This window comes from Chroicocephalus ridibundus, chromosome 1, assembly GCF_963924245.1.
Source record: "Chroicocephalus ridibundus chromosome 1, bChrRid1.1, whole genome shotgun sequence".
NCBI classification, from domain to species: domain Eukaryota; kingdom Metazoa; phylum Chordata; class Aves; order Charadriiformes; family Laridae; genus Chroicocephalus; species Chroicocephalus ridibundus.
Genome location: NC_086284.1, coordinates 205320875 through 205341033, shown reverse-complemented (window position 1 = coordinate 205341033; position 20159 = coordinate 205320875). Strand labels below are relative to the sequence as shown.

The 20159-nt window shown below is 43.0% G+C and overlaps 1 protein-coding gene across 1 annotated transcript in view; it reads left to right on the top strand.

The window, feature by feature from the left end:
* Nucleotides 1-305: 305 nt before the first annotated feature.
* CDHR3 (cadherin related family member 3) overlaps nt 306-20159 on the top strand; it is a gene marked incomplete at its 5' end in the record, with an annotated part of 42320 nt that continues 22466 nt past the window's right edge. The window contains 8 exons of the mRNA XM_063327057.1: nt 306-402; nt 5193-5395; nt 9496-9664; nt 12171-12256; nt 14202-14296; nt 14401-14505; nt 18148-18296; nt 19641-19824. Coding sequence (XP_063183127.1) covers nt 306-402; nt 5193-5395; nt 9496-9664; nt 12171-12256; nt 14202-14296; nt 14401-14505; nt 18148-18296; nt 19641-19824 — 1088 coding nt within the window. The remainder of the gene's footprint in view (nt 403-5192; nt 5396-9495; nt 9665-12170; nt 12257-14201; nt 14297-14400; nt 14506-18147; nt 18297-19640; nt 19825-20159) is intronic.

The following is a 20159-nucleotide window of genomic DNA, read 5'->3' as shown; positions in this document are numbered from 1 at the left end:
TCACCTCATTTGCCAGAGCCATGAAAGCAGGATTTCCAGATTTAGAACATACTAGATTCTTTTCATAATGCTTCAATAAATAAGATGATTGCAGTGAAAGGACTATTAATGATTGTTTTCTCAAGTGTGGCCCAGGCCTGTGGATGGAGTGTCAGCAAGCAGCAGTTCTCTGACAAGCAAACAAACTGACGGTGTTTAGAAACTCCCTTAGAGACACGGTCCTTTGTTTTGTTTCTCACTCCACAACATGACAAAGAGGAAGAATTTAGGTGGAGCTGATGTAAACTAGGGAAAACATACAGTGATCTTCCTTCACTTTATATCCTGGGAACACGAAGGACAGGGTCGTAAAGACGATGAAGAGCATGTTCCTTCTTCTCAGTTTGCTGGGAGTAGTGACTGGTAAGAACATGATTTCATTACGTTGCTAAAATTAGAACACTGTTGGCTGTTATACTTTCTCTCGGGAGCTTTATAACACATATTTAGGGATCAGACACGGATGGAAAAAATCAAGTAACAATTATTTTCCTACTGAAATAGACTGAGCTCTGTGGTTACAGCACTATAATGAAGAAGAGAATATGACTTCTTGCTAAGAAACTTTGCTGGATGAGGCAGTTCAGCGTGCAATAGCCACTGCTTGGTATGACAGTGTTGGAGTGGGAAAGGAGGTCAGTTCACCAAGAAACGATATTTTGTATTAACACTCTAGTATTCTCCTTTCTGCCTAGTGGATGAAGGGAAGGCAGTGGATGTAGTTTTTCTGGATTTTAGTAAGGCTTTTGATACTGTCCCTCACAGCATCCTTCAGGACAAGCTGTCCAGCTGTGGAATGAGCAGGTACGCAGTGCACTGGATGAAGAACCTGCGGAAGGACAGAGCTCACAGGGTTGTAGTGAATGGGGCTACATCTGGCTGGTGACCCATAACCAGTGGTGTTCCTCAGGGTTCAATTCTAGTGCCAGTTCTGTTCGACATATATTAATCAACAATCTGGATGCAGCAGTTGAATGCACCATTAGCAAGTTTGCTGATGATACCAAACTGGGAGGTGCTATTGACTCTCTTGAGGGACAAGATGCCTTGCAGAAGGATCTAGATAGATTGGAGCATTGGGCTGTGATTAATGGGATGAAATGTAACAATTCCAAATGCTGGATTCTGCACCTAGGATGGAGTAAGGTCAGGCACAAATATAAATTGGGAGAGGAGTGGCTGGAGAGCAGCCCTGAAGAAAGGGATCTGGGGCTGCTGGTCAACAGCAGGCTCAACAGGAGTCAGCAGTGTGTCCTGGTAGACATGAGGACAAACTGCATCCTGGGGTGCATCAAACACAGTATAACCAGCCAGTCAAAAGAGGTGATGATCCCACTGTATTCAGCATTGGTGTGGCCTCACCTCAAGTACTGTGTGCAGTTCTGGGCCACACAATTTGAGAAGGATGTGAAGGTCCTTGAGGAGAGCAACAAAGCTGGTGAAAGCGCTGGAAGGAATGTCCTATGAGGAGTGGCTAGTTTGGAGAAAAGGAGGATGAAGGGCGACCTCATTGCTTTCTACAGCTTCCTGAGGAGTGAAAGTGGAGAGGAAGGTGCTGAGCTCTTCTCCCTGGTGTCCAGTGATAGGACATGTGGGAATTGTTCAAAGCTGCACCAGGGGAGGTTTAGAGTGGACATTAGGAAGCACTTCTTTACTGAGAGGGTGTTCAGACACTGGAACAGGCTTCCTAGAGAGGTGGTGGATGTCCCAAACCTGTCAGTGTTTAGCAGGTTGGACAATGCCCTTAATAACATGCTGTAACTTTTGGTCAGTACTGAATTGGACTAGATGATCATTGTAGGTCCCTTCCAACTGAAATATTCCCTTCCCTTCCCTTCCCTTCCCTTCCCTTCCCTTCCCTTCCCTTCCCTTCCCTTCCCTTCCCTTCCCTTCCCTTCCCTTCCCTTCCCTTCCCTTCCCTTCCCTTCCCTTCCCTTTCCTTTTCCTTTCCCTTTCCTTTGTAACATTTCTAGTTGTTGAAATAAAACAAGCAACGAACCAGGACCAAACAGAAAAACACTTGTGGAGACTATTCATAGGGCGATATCAGTATCTTTGCCCAGTGTAAAAACATGGGAGAATTGCCAATACAAATATGTGCACGTTAGCAACTTAAAGCAGATCTTTCAACTGCAGTCTGTGGGGCTACATGGAGCACTTAGTTCTGCTTGTAGCAAGCTAGCTGCTCAGGTATGGTCTCTTTGCTCTCAAGGAACAGAAAGAGTTCTGCCAGCCCTCAGGAACCTGCCAGTATTTGGTGGTTTTCCATGATGTCCCCAAAAGAGGGGACATCAGGACACTGCATGTGGATCTCAGCGGGACATCAGGACACTGCATGTGGATCTCAGCGCTCCTTGAAGAATAGTGTTCTTCTAACCTGCATGGTTATGGAGAGAGAAAAACTGGAAGGCGTGACTCAAGCACACTGTAAAGATTAACAAATCACAAACAGATAAGACTTAAATGTGCATATACTTCTCAAAGCCAGACTCATGATTGCTTTGTCTTGGACTCAGCATTTGTCAGTGTTTGGCGTGGGTAATTCTGATAAATAATGTATTAAATTGCTTCAGGCATGTTTTGTTCTCCAAAGTAAGGAGGTAAGCAAGGACTTGTGAATATGGAGAGATGGCTTTTGTAAAATCAATTAGAAGAAGAAGCTGTTTAGATGCAGTTCTGAAAAATTCAGTTAAAAATAAAGAGCAAGAAGCAAGAATTTGTGATTTAGGAAGACAAATCTTGAATAAACAGCTAATGAAATCTTTTGAGATAATATAAAAATAGCAGCTCTTTTCTTTCGACATTTGTAAATGATATAAATGATTTCATTGATTTTATGAATGGTTTCCATTAATGAACTGTGGCTTGCTGAGAGAACTGGTTTCATCAGGTACTGTTCACAGGAGATTACATTCAAAGTTCATCTCCACTTATGGAAATGTATCCTGGGAAGCCCCTCTCAGCTCAGTCTCATTTGCATGGGCAATTTTTGTTGGTGTTTTCCAGAGTCTTGAAGAATATTGATAAAACCTCAGTGCTTCACTGGGTCCTGCTTCCACTGACATAAATCAGTAATGGCCCAGCCGAACTCAGTCTTAGCTGAGTGTCAGTGTGACCTGTTTAGATTAACTTACAGGTGGTTCCCACCTAACAGTCTCCCACATCCCACACTGTACCTCACCCACCTGCAGAGCATCTCCAAGGCCTTTTTTTTTTCATAAATGCCAGGGTAATCCCAGCCAGATCAGTGACCCATGGACCTGCTGTATCTGTAATGTGGGATCATGGGAACCTCCATGCAATTGTGGAGAGGCTCCAGGGAAGTGTCTCAGCTCTGCCTCTTAGCAGTGAGGCCCTGTGCTCAGAAGAGGTCTTCCCAGAGGTGAACTCTCTCACCACAGCCTAGTATGGCTTGTTCCATGAACAACATCCCCCGTGCGCCCTGCTTCTCCTCCCCTCAATGCAGTGAGTCTTGCAGGCTGCAAGAGGAAGAACTGGAGGTGTCTGATGGAGTCATGCTGCTCTAAGAGGTGCTCCAGGAAACCTCGCAAGATCAAGTGCCTCTTGGGGCGGGATGTGGGAAGAAGGGGTCCATGGGACTCCATGCTTTGTCTTGTGAACTCATCTGCTACTCTTAGTTTTCCTTCTCATGTAGCAAAGGCACTGGGATCCTAAGTCTTCTCTGATCCTATGAGGAACAGTTACTTGAGAGGCCAGTAATAGGAGTAATGTCTATCACACACAGGCCATAGTGGTCTATCCCTGAAATGCTGCAAAATTTTGCAAGGGCTGCAGGGAAACAAGATTTTGGCTAGTTGGGCAAAAGTCACCAAGGCTTCTTCTAATGTCATTGGAAAGCATTGGAGCTGAACTCTCCCCCTCCAGATGGCATTGGAGGAATGGCAATTAGAGTGCCTCTTTCGTAGCTGATGTGTGCCACCCTTTCCCAGCCACATTGGAAGGGGCAAAGGGAGATGCTTCTCTCCCACAGTGCAGAGGTGTTGCCAAGCAGCAGATTTCCCCTTGGCATTACATTCCCAAGCTCCAGGCTGAGCCAGAGCATCCAAGCAGAAATGTGCTGCAGCCCTAATGGCCTCAGACTATTTCCCATAGCAGCTTTTTACTTTGCAGCTGCCCAGCAAAAATAAAGACTGCATGGAGTTAAAGACTGCGGGTGTATGAACAGCCTGGCCAGGCCCTTGAGTGAGCAGTGCCTGCCTCTGTCTTGGCACACAGTATGTAGGAAGTTTTACTAAACACAGCCAAGCTTTCTTGGCAAGTGTTTTGGACAAGCCAGCAAAGCCCCCCCAAGCAACATTCAGTCCTGACATAGTCTCATGTTGAGGTACATTGCCAGTTTAGGGATGTCGTGATTTATGTTTTCTAACACTCTTCATGAGATAAAGCACTACAGGCCTTTGTTAAAGTAACAAAATCCACAAGTGAAACAGCAGAGCAAGCACAGATTTTGTGTTGCGGAGTCCAGAGGCCTGACTGAGTAACAAGGAGCTCACATGAGACTTAGATACCACACACACCACGCTGCTTCAGGGTGCTTTTGGGGGCCCTACACCCCCTCCAAGGAATAGAGGTTACTCTTCCACGCTCAAAGGCCAAGACACAACAGCACCACACCCCAAAGTTGTTACTAACTCCCACTACTGACGAGCCAGACGTACACATAGCTATGCTAGAAAGAGAAAGAAGCGGGAAAATGGAAGAAAAGGGTGCTGCAGATGGCATAATTCACAAAAAAATTTCCTTCTTTAACATCCAGGTCTGTGTGATTCAAGGTGCTTTTTGATGTGATTAGTGCACGGAGGCAGCAATTAGCACAGGGATGAAATGAAATAATAGAAATGTGTTTGGTTTCTTTGCTTCTATATAAAGGCATATATGAAGTCAAGTGATGCAGTAACAATAGTACTTTAAGATCAGCCACTCCAGACGACAACAGTATAGTACTGAATTAGAGAAAAGATTGATTCTTTTGCCATTAGTACTGGATTTACTACTGTGCAATGCCACTGTTCGTAAGCAAGAAGAGAATCAGGCCATTTTGTGCTCATTAATGGCAGCTCTTGGCACAAGCTGTGTGCTCCTGCTAGCCTAAGATTCCCAGAAGTAATTTTACATTCATTTTCATCTTGCAGGAAGAAGAACCCAGTTGCTTAAGGGCTTACCTGCAACAAGCACTGTCGAAGAGAATGCAGCAGCCGGTGTTTCAGTTTATACCTTTAACGTAACGGTTTCTCCAATGTCTTCTGAAGGTGTTGCAATACTTCCTACCATAGTAAATTCAAATCCACTTACAGAGGCTTTTGGTATTGAACGAAAAGGAGATGTCGAATTCAGTGTGAGTTTTACATTTAGCTTGAGCAATGTTCAGTCATGTAGGCTGATGTTTCCTGGATTACTGAGCGCTGACAGTGCACAGTGACTCATCTTTTAATCAGAAAAGAGTTGCAAATGTGGTAGTATTTGGACACGCTGTAATAGATATGACAAATGAATAGCAGTATTGATTATAATTTTTAATTGCATCTTGGCAAAAACCTCCTATCACAAAAATTCCATTTATTCTGTGATAGAAAAAATGTGATTTTTGAAAAATAAGAGGTGAAGAAGGACATATAGGACCTGCTTCTGTTTTGAGGATTTGTCTGTAGTTTCTCATCTTAATTTATATGAAGTCACTGTGAATTTAAAGTGGCTTAGTTAAACCTCATGCAGCTACTGTTTGGCTATTCTCACCTAGAACTAAAATGAATTTGACTCACTTCCAAAATGACGTAAGCTGAGTCAGATCAAAGTCATATTTAATTCTGAACGAAGGCTGTGACACACGAGGAAGTTATCTTGAGGTAAGAAGTTATCACACTTCACACATCTGTGATCTATTTCTATCTATTACGTGTTCTTGTCCCATGGCAAATGCAAAGCAATTTCTATTACTTCACACTAATTTTCATTGCTGCATAAATTAGCAAGTATTAGCTCACATTTGTCACTGGCAATGAGTGTTCAGATGCATGATAACTTGTCATCCCATTGTAACTCACTTATATGTCTGAGCCTGAACAGTGACACTGAAGAGTGTCTTTAAAAAATATGGATAGGCACTGAGTAGAGACTTAAAAAGTTAATTTGCATATGTTTTTCTGGGTGTTTCCAAGGAAGTTCAGATTTTCACAGAACTGAGACAAGGGCTTTTCTCTCATCCTCTTTGCTACTTTTTCTGGGAGAAAATTTGGGGAATGTAAGAGTGATGCCAGGTGGTTGTGGCTTATTGACCTGACCTGCCTGGGGGAGCTGCTCGTGTTCCCATGCTCCCTCCCACCTCCTCTCAGAGCACAGAGCTCAGCTGTGCCAGCTCTGCTGGTTCTTTAGCTGCTCCCCAGCCAGATCAGTGAAATGGTCTAAAAAAAAATTTCAAAAAAGCCCTCTTTCACCTGAGAAGCATAGGATGTGGCTGCACAAACTGGCTCATCTGAGGGGATGTAACAGGCAGATGGAAATGGATACATCCCTTAAGCTGGCTTTTCTGACAGAGAATTCATAATGTGGGACTCCCTTCCTAGGCTGTATTTTGTCATTTTGAATTAAAGCTATCCTTTCTGCTGCAAAACATAGCCCTTTTTTATACCTGCTTGTTCCTGTCCCATGTCATCTCTATACTGTGCAGCACAACCATTTTACGTTGCTGCTTGTTGAGTGGGACTGAGAAATTAATCTGGAGGAAAAAGTGTTTTCCTTGTTTTTTTTCATGGCAGGGATGATGAAGAACTTCTTGTTCTAGCACAAGTGCAGAGTGACACAAAGGTAAAAACGAATGGCCAAGAAAAGTACAGGCTGGAGACTGCTTCTTCCAAAGTGTCAGTTTATCCATTTCCCAACACAGCTCCATTACCAGGATGGTCTGTGAGGGCTTAGTGTGTCTTGCCCAAACTGTTGCTGTTTTCAGGGTTTCCTCACTCACTCGAGGGACTAGAACAAAGAGGCTGGGTCAGGGAGTATCACTCATGACAAAATCATAAAGCAAGCTACATATGAATTCTGGAAACTAGCAGCTGAGTGAACATACCCCACTCATAAGGCAAAGATGAGTGTCCTCATGAGTGTCCTTAGTTAACTTATTTGATGAGCATTGCTACTTTTAATTATTTATGCTATGTTGTAGCAGATTGGTACAATATTTTGCAAAAGTGATGTGATCCAAGATGAGATACCTCAGCTCTACTTACTGCCATTAAATCTTTGATAAGATATGGAAAGAGGCAGTATTTCATGTATGAATTATGGAGTTTTCAGATTAGCTAAGTACCTGTTAGCACAGGCTTTTCTGTGTTTCTGAAGCACATTTACTCCTGTTGCAGCAAGCCTAGGCAATATCACGTTTCTTGCTATGTTTTGGGATTTCCGAGCAAGTCACAGTTACTGACATGTGAGCCCTGCCCATACCTCCTCACTTTACTCATGTTTGAAGAGTCCCATGATGTGCTGAATTCATGACAATGTACTGCTGCCCAAAGCTGCCTTGAGGCTGTTAGTGATGCTCCCTCTGCCTCCTGGGGGTGGAGCAGGGAGCGGTGAGATTCTCAGGTGGAATGAGGGGTAGACAGTTACGGTGTGACTCTAGATTCCCTTTCACGAAGTCTGCAGCTGCTGCAAGTGTGTGCAGTGCTGCTTTTATCAGTAAGGATTGATTCTGCCTGGAGCAGAGGTGAACTGTGGCTCACAGCCTACACCAGTGGCAAGCTGTCCTCAAAAGCAACATAGAAAGAGACCATGTAGATTCACATCTTCACTGGCAAGGTCTCTATAAAAAAGGGTGGAAGATATGTATTTAGGCAGTCTGCCTGTAGTTACAACACCAATGAAAATATTTGGCTGTGAACTGGAGGGGTGATCCCCAGAGCACATCATTTCTGCTTAGAATTGGACAGTTTCTCATTCTGAATTCATTGCATCCATTTACTGTATTTAGATTTCCAGCAAACATTCATTTTGGAGAGCAACCTTCCCATTGGTGTTACAAGCTTTTGTAGGATGTTTTTTCTGAGCTAGCATCACTTTTATGGGAAACTTCTATTTGCACAATATAGGTGGGGAAGGCACCATCCAGGACACAGTTGCTTTCTCCTGCAGCATTGTAACAAATAAATCCACAAGGTTCCAGAGAGCAGCTTTTTCACACACCAGAAGGCATAAAACATTTGTGCCCCTGATCACTCTCCTCCAACTGTCTTTGTTAATTGGCTCTATTTTGGCCTCTGTCTTCTAATTGTGCTGACATCACTTCTACATTTGTCCTCTGGCCATGGCATCTCACCTAAAATTAAGGATGTGTTCTCCTGCACCCTCTCCAGGCTCCTCCACTCTGCAGTAGTATAACTGCACTGACATGGTCCTCGTCACACACACCTGTGAGCCCCAATTCTTCTCCTTCACATGTTCCATAGCACCCCTGCTACTGGTATTCAAACTTCAGAGTTTTTTAGCTACAAAGTTAATTTAAGTGACCTTTCCTTTCTTGTCCAAGAAAGGAAAGTTCTTGTTTCTTTATTAGTTTCAGCAGTGAATATCGTAGCATACAACTTTCAGCATCCTGCTGTTGCTCTGGACTCATCCTAAATCCCAAATGAATGTATTTAATGTTTTTTCATGGAAAGTCAGTCTTGTGCTTGTACGTCTTCCATGTTAAGAGGTGGTGTGCAGAGCTGGAAGTCTTTAAAAAAAATACCAGAGCAAACGTTTGCGTTACCTTAAGTTACAAAACTTAAGGCCTATGTTATTTTTTAATTAGTTTGACATTTTCACCAAACAGCTCTGGTCCCTCTCTCATACAGTGTGCTTGTGCAGTTTCCACCTCTCTTTGTTTTCCTGCAAGTCTTCTCCCAGACACAGCTTATACAGTGAAGGGGCTGGTACCTGCTAGGCTATACAGTCTCCTGCCCCTCACTCCTTATTGCAAGTAAAAGGTCTTTGCCCTCGTGACCCTGGCTCACAGAAACAGCAAAGCTGCCCTTGTGTCCTGCAGGGCTTCCTCCCAGTTTTCAGTCTCATCACACCTCGACTGCTCCTGGACGTGGGTCAGGAAAGGTGAGGACCTGGCACAAGCAAGTACCTGCAAGATGTAGTCCTGGCCTTGAAGGCAAAGCATTGCTTATGGGGCACGATAGCTCCTTCCAGGCTTTCTCCTCCTCAAACTGTCCCTTACACAAGAGCTCCTTGAGTTGCTCCATGAAGCTACAATGTTTTGTTCTTTCTACTCTGTTTTTCTCACTTTTCTGCCTCTGACAAGTAATGTGCCAGCAAGTAGATGATCTAAAATATTCACTGCTTACTGATGGAAAATGTCCCTTCACTTGTATTCACTCATATAGACTTATATGTATTCACTCATATAACTTATATCTCTTGCATGATGTGCTAATAACATTTTTATCTTTTCAGGTTGTTACCACTGGAAACCCTGTCCTAGATTATGAAACTATGCCAAAGAGCTTTGATTTACAGATTTTTGTTGAAGATACAATGGGGAGAACTGATGTTAACATACTGACTGTCCGAATAACAGATAAAAATGAACATCCTGTATTTCGAGGAAATATGGCAATTCAAAGTAAGATAATGGTGGTATTTGAAAAGGACAATACTTGAAAAGATTACATCAGATGAAAAAAAAAACCTATAGCTGCATACAGTGCCTGTAGCTGAAGTGGTCTAAGCATTTTCCTTTAGGGAAATAAGGGAGGAACAGAAAACTGCCTTTATCAGAGCTTTATTTTACACAAATATTTAGTAAGCATCATCTCTAGAAATGCTCTTCTAGTTTTCTTGAAGTTTTGACCAAAAATGATTTAACCATTTTGAAACACCTGAAGAATTAAAAGAAAATGAAGAAGTTTTTATACCAATAAATATATGTGTTCTTTTTTTTGATGAGATGGATACCTACCTAGAGGTATGTATTAGAAACTTGAAGTTTGGTGGGGATATAACCATTGAGTATGGGTACATGTTTCAGTAATTTGTTGAAACCTGGACTGATTTGGAGAAGCAAGATAAATTTAAATAAGTGTATATTGTGCATGTGAAAGCATTTCTGAGGGATAATGATAAAATCATTGCTCTGCCAATGTTTTACACCTGTATGTTGCCTTTGCACCTGCACATGAGAAATTAAGTGGAAAATCAGTTTGAAGAGTAAGATCTCAGAGATTGTGATCTCTGGTGATGCAAATAGAAATAGGCAGAGTTCTGTGTCCTGCGTGGGACAGATGCTGTTAACCAGGTTTACTTTCAGACACGGGCAAAGGTACAACAGGGAGGAGTATGCAACAGCCTTAGGAATAAGTCTGGAGTGTCTGGACCCCACTGTCATCAGTGCAGGCTTTGCATGCCATGCAGTACCTAATACGAGTGACAACGGTCTCAATAAAAAGGACAGGAAAGAATTGCCTTACTCTCCGAGCAATCTTATCTTGTTTATTTACTAATAAGAGGAACATGGAAAAACTGTACCATGAGGTGACAGAATATAGTGATGTATTTATTATGTGTTCACACACAGACAGAACAGTTCAGGTAGTGAGCAAAAAATATGCTCTTATTATTTCATGAGGTACTGAGAGCCTGTTTGAAGTCTTGATATTCTAACAGCACTGTACAGAAGAGCGTTCAATGATTCAATATTAATTTTTTTTTTTCTGTCTGAAAATATCAAACTGTGAAGCTGTTTGTGGTAGGTACGCAGAGCTGGCTGCTGACCCGCCCAGATGTGGACTCGCAGCAGGGCTACGCAGGCTGTGACTCGCAGCCCGTGGAACGGTCAGCTGTGCGGCCTGGCTGCAGCCCTGACCTCTGCCTGCCGCAGAGGCCAGGGCTTGTCTGCCGGGACGGGTCCAGCCCAGGCCCGCTCAAATTCATCCCGCTTCACTGATGCCTCCGAAGCATGTTGACTTTCCTGCTTCCATACAATGCTTAGTTTGTAAAGCAAATTAGCTTCCCCTAGGGAAGAGGCTGTGTCATCTTCTGAGTATAGCTGGTGTCTTGCATATCATGGGTGCTGCTGGAATCTAATAATAATTAAATGTGACACTTCAGGGGATCGGCACAGCATGAAACACACTCTACGTGGGAGCTTGTTACAAATAACTGCATCAGCTTAACTCTCAGCTAGAGCTGCCATAAATTGGTGAGCACAGATGTCTGATCTGTCTAACTGTGTGGCTTTAGTTAACAGTACCAGCTACAATTAGACACTAATTGCGCATTCGCTGGTTATGAAAAAGCATCTCCCTCTCATTAAACTTTATATTCATATTGTTGTCCTCTGGGAACAACTCATTATGCTGCTCTGGGATTCCCACTGCTCTGATGAGAAACAGCAGTCAGCAGGGGTCACAGTGGAAATTAATAGTCCAGAAACAGCAGGTCCAGCAGACACAAAAGGGCATAAAGCAAATAATGTGATCTAAAGATCTGTTGTTCTGTTAATCACCATATCCAAGGAGAGCTCAGTCTCTTGCCAGTGGTCCAGTACGGGATGGGCCCAGCTGTGAGAATTCCCAACATGGAAACCAGTACACCTTGCACTGAATTAGCCCCCTTAATAATGCAAAAATTTAAGTCAGCGCAGACCATCCACTATTTATTTACCTCGCAGGTGTAAAGCAAAAGCAGAAATTAAGAGGAAAGGCTCGGAGCTCTCCTGGCAGGGAGCAGGGGGTGGAGAGGGAGGGGATGGTGATGAGGACCTAGCACAGGGATATGTTCTCCCCATCTGCATAGTAAAGAAAGACACAGGTGTAGCCCAAATGCATCATTTTATTCCATACCCTATGAGCAGCTCAAGATAAGCCGCATGTAAAGATCAGTCTTTCTCCTGAAGGCACAATTCATATTGCAACTCACAGTGATGTTTGTCTGTTTACAGACATGCGATTGGTTTCTTTTTATTTTTTGAGTATTTGCATTCTTCCTGTGATGATTTTGGAATTACACTTCTGAAGAGATAAGACACAGCAGGCAGTAATAGGTCCGGACAGCTTCAGTGTATCAGTATGTTTGCTGTCGTGTCCTTTATTCTTACCCAATTAACACTGAGTACTCTTATATCCTTGCAGCTGTAACGATCTATGTCTTGGAAGGAACACGCATGGAACGCATTTACCAAGTTGATGCAGCTGATCCTGAAAACGCTGAACTCAAAGTAAGTTATATTAAAGAAAATAACCCAGAGATGATATAATCCACTGTATCTGAAATGCTAATTGCCAGCATCTTTCAACAGCTTCCTTCCTTATCAGGAACACAGGAAAAGGTTTAGTCAGGAAAAAAGAAGTGTTTTCAATAATAAACTGAGAAAACTCAGTCTCAGTGTTTGGACACAAATTGTATTTTGAGTTCTCAGCCCTCCAAAATTAAAGCATATTGAAGGCAGGGTTTGATACAGTTAATCAGAGATACAGTAGAAATTGTGCCCCTTTTTTTTCTTAAAAATGTCTTGCGAAATGTTTCGTGTAGATGACAGTAACTAAAAGTAAATTGAATTTTTAACCTTCTGTATTGCAATGCAAATTCTTTTAAATGAGACAAAAAGAAAATCGCTTACAAGGCAATTGAATTTCAGCTTTTTGACAATCCCAGGGCAAACTGTGACCCTCAGTTAGGAAAATTTTCAGCTGATCTGAAAGTACTCTTGGTATCAACAAAAAATTCTGGAAAGCGATAGGTTTGTTTGCAAACAGGGGAAAAGTAACTGCACTTACCTAAGAATTGTCTTCTAGCTTTGCTTCATTGGCTTTGGCTTTATAAAAGACAGCAAGTTCAAGAACTGAACCTGAGGATGCTACTTCAATGTGTAGCATTTTTCAAGAGAGCAATTATCTTGATGTCCGTCCTCAGGCTTTGCCCAGTCAAACCACCAAACCTGAGCTGGTGAGGAGGGAAGCAGAGGCCTGAGGGTTTAGCTCTGCTTTGTTCCTGAAAGCAACGGCAGTGAGTTCCACATGCCTTCCAACCCCCGACGAAGCATAATAAGAAGCTGCAAATACAGAGATGCTGGGCAACAGGTAAAATAATAATCCAGAGAGGGATTTTAGAAAGATCAACTGGCAAAAGATTGTTAAAAGAATTGTGATCACCTTGCTGTTTTTTTTAAAGCAATTTCAATTAAATCTAGCACTGCAGGAGGCAAGTTGTTTCACTCAGCTCTCTGTACCTCCTGCCTTTTTTTCCCCAAAAGTAACACTAGAGCAGTTGCATCCCTTTGACAGATATTCTAAGTGGATTTGGCAGATTACTCGTATGGTGCATGACCCTCTGATGTTGCATACTTCAGACTTCATAGGTATTATTAGCACTGGAAATGTCCTTGAGGGCTTACTGGTGATGGCCTGGCAGAGGCATGTGGATGATAGCAGGGAGGACATGTCGGGTGTGTGATACCTACCCAACAGCCATGGGAATCATGGTGCTGCCTTTCTGCCTACTGTGTAGGGTGCCAGGGTGCTCAGCTTCCTCCCGCACCCGTGCACTACTGTGGTACCCATTTGTGTCGTGCAATGCACAAAGCGGCTGCTGCTACATCCCACCACTGAGCAGCCACATTAACATCGGGCAGTTGTGAACACCTTTCAGCCTCACGCCCTCATGCACGCCGTGAAAGTCCACTGTCCCCTCCTTGCCCTCTCCCATCATCTGGACCGTCGAACTTCATTGCCTCCTCCGCAGCTCTTATGCCCCCCAAATCCAGCCTCACCCCTTCTTCTCTCTCCCCTCCTTTGTGCATGTACTCTGCTGCCACCACGAAGCTGATTTTTGCCTGCTGCGCTGTGGCTCTCCTTGCTGGCCTCTACATTAAATTCTCATTGCAGACCTGGAGTTCACAGAGATAGAGAATAATGTGGACTTTAATGTAGTTCAGCGTCTGTGACTCTCCACTGGCTGGCAAGCAAGGCACGTACGACCAAGTTTGAGCTGCTCCAGCTCAGATGATCAGGGCTTGTGCTGGCATCTGTATGTCAGCATGTTTCATTATGCCTCAAAGTTTGAGGCAAACGCTGTACTATAACTTGGCCTGTTCTACAAGGCAAGGAATGAATGGAGAGATATTTAAAGATAGAAAAACTAATTCCTTGCTCTCTTCATTTCAGTATACGCTGCTCCCTGAATCAGTGCCATTCCTAGTCTTGGAAAGTGGGGCCATTTTTTCCACAAAAGTATTTGATTATGAGAAAGATCCACATTGGTGAGAATGTATTTTATTCATATGGTCTATTAGCTTATGGTAGGCAGAGAAATGTTTTCCTACATAACCAAGAACGATTCTTGTTTTCTTTTCTTATTTAACAGTTACTTTTTAAATATAACAGTGACAGATCCAGACGGACTCAACTCAACAAAAACAGTGAATATAAATATAATTAACATCAATGATGAAAGACCTTACTTTACCACGTGAGTGAAAAACTTCCATTGTACTCAAAATCTAGATGTTTTCCCAGCTTTATTTCTTGGGCACCAAGGGAGGGCGTAACATAAGGGCGAGTAAATGTAACAACAAAATACTACCAAAACCAGTATTTTCATTTTGTTATGATTCCTGTTCTTTTACTGGAAAGCTTTGCCCTGATTTCCCTCTTTTATTCTTATTTATATTCATAATAGTTTCAAGTTTTCCAGGCTATGCCTTTATGCTAAGAGCAGCCAAACAAGCTTGTTGTATTTGTTAGCATTTAGAGAGGTTAAACCTCTGCAAAGACCTTTGGACAAGTTCAGGCAGGGAGATGAATTTTACCCTGTGTGAACACAATCATATAGACTTTACCCTTCATGCAGATGTGCATTTCACCATAATGATGTTTATTCATGCAGAAATGTCTAGACATAAGAAGGTCTCACTTTTGATCTGTCTTCCTCTTCTTCCCAGACGCTTACACTTGTAAATGATCCCGGTGATATTTGAAACATTTCCATCTCTTACTGTGTCATAAGCAGGAAATTGTGTCATAACACACAAGTCAGAAATAGCTTTTGAATACTAATGGAGTTTTAGTTGGAATCAGGAATGTTGTTGAAAATTTGGAAAAATGGGAAAGAATATACATGTGCCACCAGCAGGCTGTTTTGTGGTAGAAAGCACGATGGACGATTGTTTCTGAAGCAGAAGCTCGACAATTACTACAGTCGATCTGATTCTGTTGTAGATTTATCTTTGTCACTTGCATAAGCCACTGATTGGATTCAAGTCACTCTCTTTATGTCTCCTGATCCTGAGGCTCCACAAGGTCCCTGCTGAGAATATTTATGGTGGCTGCTCTCCTGCCATCTGTGCGAAGGAGAAGACAGTGTAGCGCCTGGGCCATGCCAAGAGATTTCCAGCCACTTGTCTGGAGCAATCTTCTGGGTGCTTTGTGGATCCAGAGCAATGCATGGCTCCTGCTCTGAGGTTGAGGATCTGAACCTTGCTGGGTGAAGTGGTGGAGAATCTGAAGAAACAAAAGAATGAAATATTAGAAAGACATGGATTTTTTGTTGCTACTTATTTAATACTTGAACATTATGTCTGCGATAATCAATACGGTTAACAGCTCACTCCACATTACTCTACTGCTACAAGCCAGAGGAATCCTCTTTCCAGTGCCGACATTTGCACGTTGTGTTCTAGACTGATTATTTCCTCCAGATGTTGCCATTTCTGTTTATTTATCCTTATGTCTGGAATGCTAAAGAAGCTCTTTTAATTATTTATCTATTTGTTCAAATTAGTGAAAGCTGCGGTGACTTGAGCACCTGTAACACCTAAGGTCTAAGACTCAGTTCTCACATGGCACAAATAAGGCCTGGTATTTATTTGAATCTTCTCCCTTTTAGATCCTACAGACCAAAAAGAGCAGCTCAGTTTGTAATGAACTTTAGATTAAATTACTTTTCATGATCTGTCCTCAGTACACACATGTATGGCCTCTCCCCTGCAAAAATGTGGGCTGCATGCTGGGGCTATGTACTTTCTGACACTATAATAATTAGTGCTGGGATGGGAGACAGGGAAACTCGATGAGTTAGCAAATCTTTATTTTTTCCTGATCAAAGCTGTCAAGAACAGAGTTTCAAAGTGTCTTTTTAATTGTTTCCATAGTATATGCAAGCACATCTGGTTTTGGTGTTCACAACACTACATTGGCATTCAGCCTTTTGAAATTCTGGCTGTTAAAATCAATGGAAAACTTGTGGAGTCAGGAAAACAAAGGAGAAGACAAGAAAACAAACATATGCTTCCTTCGCAATTATACTGCAGTGTCTAAAAGGTCTGCTTGAACCATCCTGTAAAAATCCACTGGCAGGTGGCAGACAGATGGACAACAGGACACAGTCCAGACATAGCTGCGTAGGAAGCGGCCCACAGCTCCTCCCCAGCTGTGCTAGTACTCGGTGGTACTCGGTGCTACGAGGATGTGTTAGATAATGTCCTGCTTCTTCCTGAGACATCTGGTGGGGACAGGACAACAGCCTGTGCAGGGTGCAGGTAGGGGTAGGGGATGTGGAGGGGGCTCTGTGGTGAGTTTGCTGTGCACAGAGAGGTGGGAGTTGTGGTCCCTGTGGGCATAGGGAGTTCCCTACTTTGAGCCAAAACCAGTTAAAGCTGTCCCTCCTGTACTCCTCAGTGATCAGAGAGGCATTTTGGGGTGGCATTTTTGGTAGCAGTGAAGGAGATCTGTTGCTATTTGTTTTGTTTCTAAGTGACTCTGGAAGCAACAGGAGAACAAGGAAGGAAAAGATCCAATGCCAAGTGTGAGACAGAAACTTAATAAATACACTGACTCCACAGCATTCACTAACTTCTTGTTTGCTTCTGGCTGTAAGTTAGGTGTTTTTACTGGGAAAACCCTATGTGATTTTTATCCTGTGTGCTTTCCTCTTTCCATATGAGATGACAAAACAGTCATAGATACTGTGTCTTCTTAACCATTCTTAAAATTGCAAGTGGAGACCTGGATGCGTGGGATCTTCTGTTCTGTCTCTGCAGTTCTCTGCTCCAATTGCTAAGTGCCCCATGATGTCAATTTTCAGAGGAGAGCGAAGGGCTCCTGCTTTCCTATATCAGGAACTATAGACTAGTTGATTAGCTAAGTGGTGGCATAGGAAGTTTAAAATGTGCAAAAATTATTCAGTCTTGAAACATACTCCTAATGCTTTTCTGAATTCTTCAGCACCTTCAACTCCCTTTGATATCTAGAAGCAGGAGATGTTTCTGTGTGTTTTGGTAGTATAAATCAGCCTTTGTAAATTCCTTGCACAATTTTTGTGTGCTTGCCCATGCGTGCTTTTGCATGTGGTTCAAGCACCATAATTGCATATCTGAGTACCCATGTGAACAAACAACTGCAACCATTGTAAGCAATCCTGCACAATTGCTGGCCAGACTATATCTGAGCTATAAAACTCACTAATTCAGGGCAATTTTGAGACCACTGACATAGCAAAGAGCAGCAGTAAAGAACCGTTTTCTCTATGTAAAATGAATCAGACAGACAGATGTTGCTGGGAGATTGGAGCATGTTCATCTGGTGGGCACCCACAGGAGTGCTCCTCCCTGCCTCCACCTACTGCAGGGGCAACTCAGCTTTTTACTAATACTCTTGTGCCCCAAACCCTCCAGCATTCATTCCAAAGATGATTAATTACATTACTGCTTCTATTTTTGTTTTTCTCTTGCAAAATGAAGGAATTAAAGCAAGTGTCTTTACAAGCTGGTGGCTATGTAGGGAGATGGACTGCATGACTTAACAGCCCCTTCCATCTTCAGCTTCCATGATTCTGTGAAAGTCAAATTGTTTTTACTGTGAAAAAGCTGCAGGAGAAGGACACTTTTTTGCATGGCTGTGTCATGCTTTATGACCACATACCACTTCATCTATGGCTACACGTCCAGCTGGCAGAACCAGCCACTGGGATATTTACCCTGACATGCAAACAGCCATCTCTGAGCCCAGCGTGGCCGTGGCTCTGCTGCTACAATTGGCTGCTCAGCTAAGTCCGTAGTCAGCTCCCCTTGCAAACACAGATGTATGCTTTGCTGAATTTTGTTTTATCTTGTAGACAACAAAGAATCTACAGGATTCCAGAGGAGCAAAGCCCAGGCACCATTGTTGCCAATATAACAGCTAAAGATCCTGATGATGAAGACTCTCCCAGCAGACTTTTCTACAGCATCCAGTCTTCTGAGAGATATTTCTCCATAAATCCATGTAAGACAAACAAAAATGTGCCTTCTGCCACCCAAAAAAAGAGAGTGGCTACTTTGGAGAAAATGTTTTTGCCTTAGGTTTAAATTGACTGACTTTATTTTGTGGCTACGCCTAGCAATAGGAAATGCTCAGTACATTATTAGGGTCAAATTCTTTGGTCAGCTGACCAAGATTCAGAAACGTATCTTGAAGAAAGTAGGCCAAAGGTGACTTCTTGACAAATATTGACTTATGGCTGGAGAGTGATGGTCTCTTGGGTGGAAGCAGGATTAGCTGCCTTCTTTTTAATCTCTGAGGACTGCACTGACCCTTCTGGGGCTCTTGAAACAGCTGCACGTAGTTAGACCATAATGTCTTCTCTCCCGCCCAAAACCTGCTCTGGCATTGAGGTACACAGCAAATCTGCACCTCAGCTTCATTGCTCAATTCATGACTTTCCTCAGGCAAGGCGATCCAAAAGAGTCCTCTTTCTCATGCTGGTCCGAGATAGGACTTGTGCTTTCTGGGGTTCATACACCAGTGTCCTGAGGATTTTGCTCCAGGGCTGGCATTCAGTGACTGCTTTGCTCCTCATTTGCTATTGCGTTAGAACTGCTTATCTCAGCTGTAAGAGATGCCACACAACACAGTGCTGTGGGGGGTCAGGATGATCCTTAAATGCTTTGGATTCCCTATGCCCTTTGGCCAGGTGTTGCCACTCTCCCCCTCAATTACACTCCAAGAGGGAGAGGATATATAGACATTCCCTTACCTCCTTTGTTCTCTGGGAATAGTATTGTGCTGTGCCATAAAAACCTTCTCTTTTCGAACAGAGGCTAACAGAAGTGAAAAAAAAAATTTAAGTGAATGGCTGACCGGAGCAATTGACACAATCTGTCACAGCTAAGAGCAGCTCTGTTGATGTGCGAGTAGATTTAGAGCTGCTGAAGGATGCTTGAACGATTGCAGTAGAAAGCGAAGCGGCCTTACTAGCCAGAGAGCAAGGGCAGCACAGGCATTAGCAGCTTATTGTCCTTGATGCTCTGGGAGTGCACTCAACTCTGACTTGCACTAGCTCTTTGAGAACATAAGGGAAATCTAACTGCTTTCCAAGCCCTCTGCTGAGGCCACCTATGGTGTATTTTTGAGCAATGGGTATCTATCTATTCATTGAAGTCTTACACAGAACTTTCAGAGCCGTTTTGTATAATTTAAAAGAAAATAACTGAACTAGCCATGATTTGCACAATACTTTTTATTCTGCTACCTGTCTGTTGTGCTACCCTGTTCCCTTGCATGTACACAACGAGTGTTTGTTAATTCCCTCCATGGTGAGCATCTAACTTCTGGCTGCTTTCTGCCCAGCGACTGGAGTGCTGCAGGTGACTGGGAGAATCGACCGAGATGCCCAACCACTGCAGCTCCATCCTAACATTTCAGTGATACTCCGGGTGGAGGACTGGGGTGGTCATGCCAGCGAAATGGAGATCACAATCATTATTGAGGACATCAATGACAACCCACCAGAATGCAATCCTTCTACCTTCAGGTACTGAGGCTCTTCATTGCCTTAGGACTGCCTTGTTGCCCCAGACCAGCGTGCAGTCTAGAGCACATCAGTTAGGGTCCCCAGACCTACAGCTAGAGGTTGAAATGGATGTTTATCTTTAAGCCTCGAAAGGTTAGTGTTCACTGTAAGTGTCATAGGGCACGAAATTCAATTTCCTGACATGTTCAAACTGGAAATTTGGGCTAAAAATATCTGTGTATAGTCAGATACTTTATTTATCTTTCCTTCAGATACCTCAGCCCTATGTTTATACAGTTACCATAGAGCTGCCATGTGTTATAGAGTTGCTTTTCCCATACAAATTACCCATACAG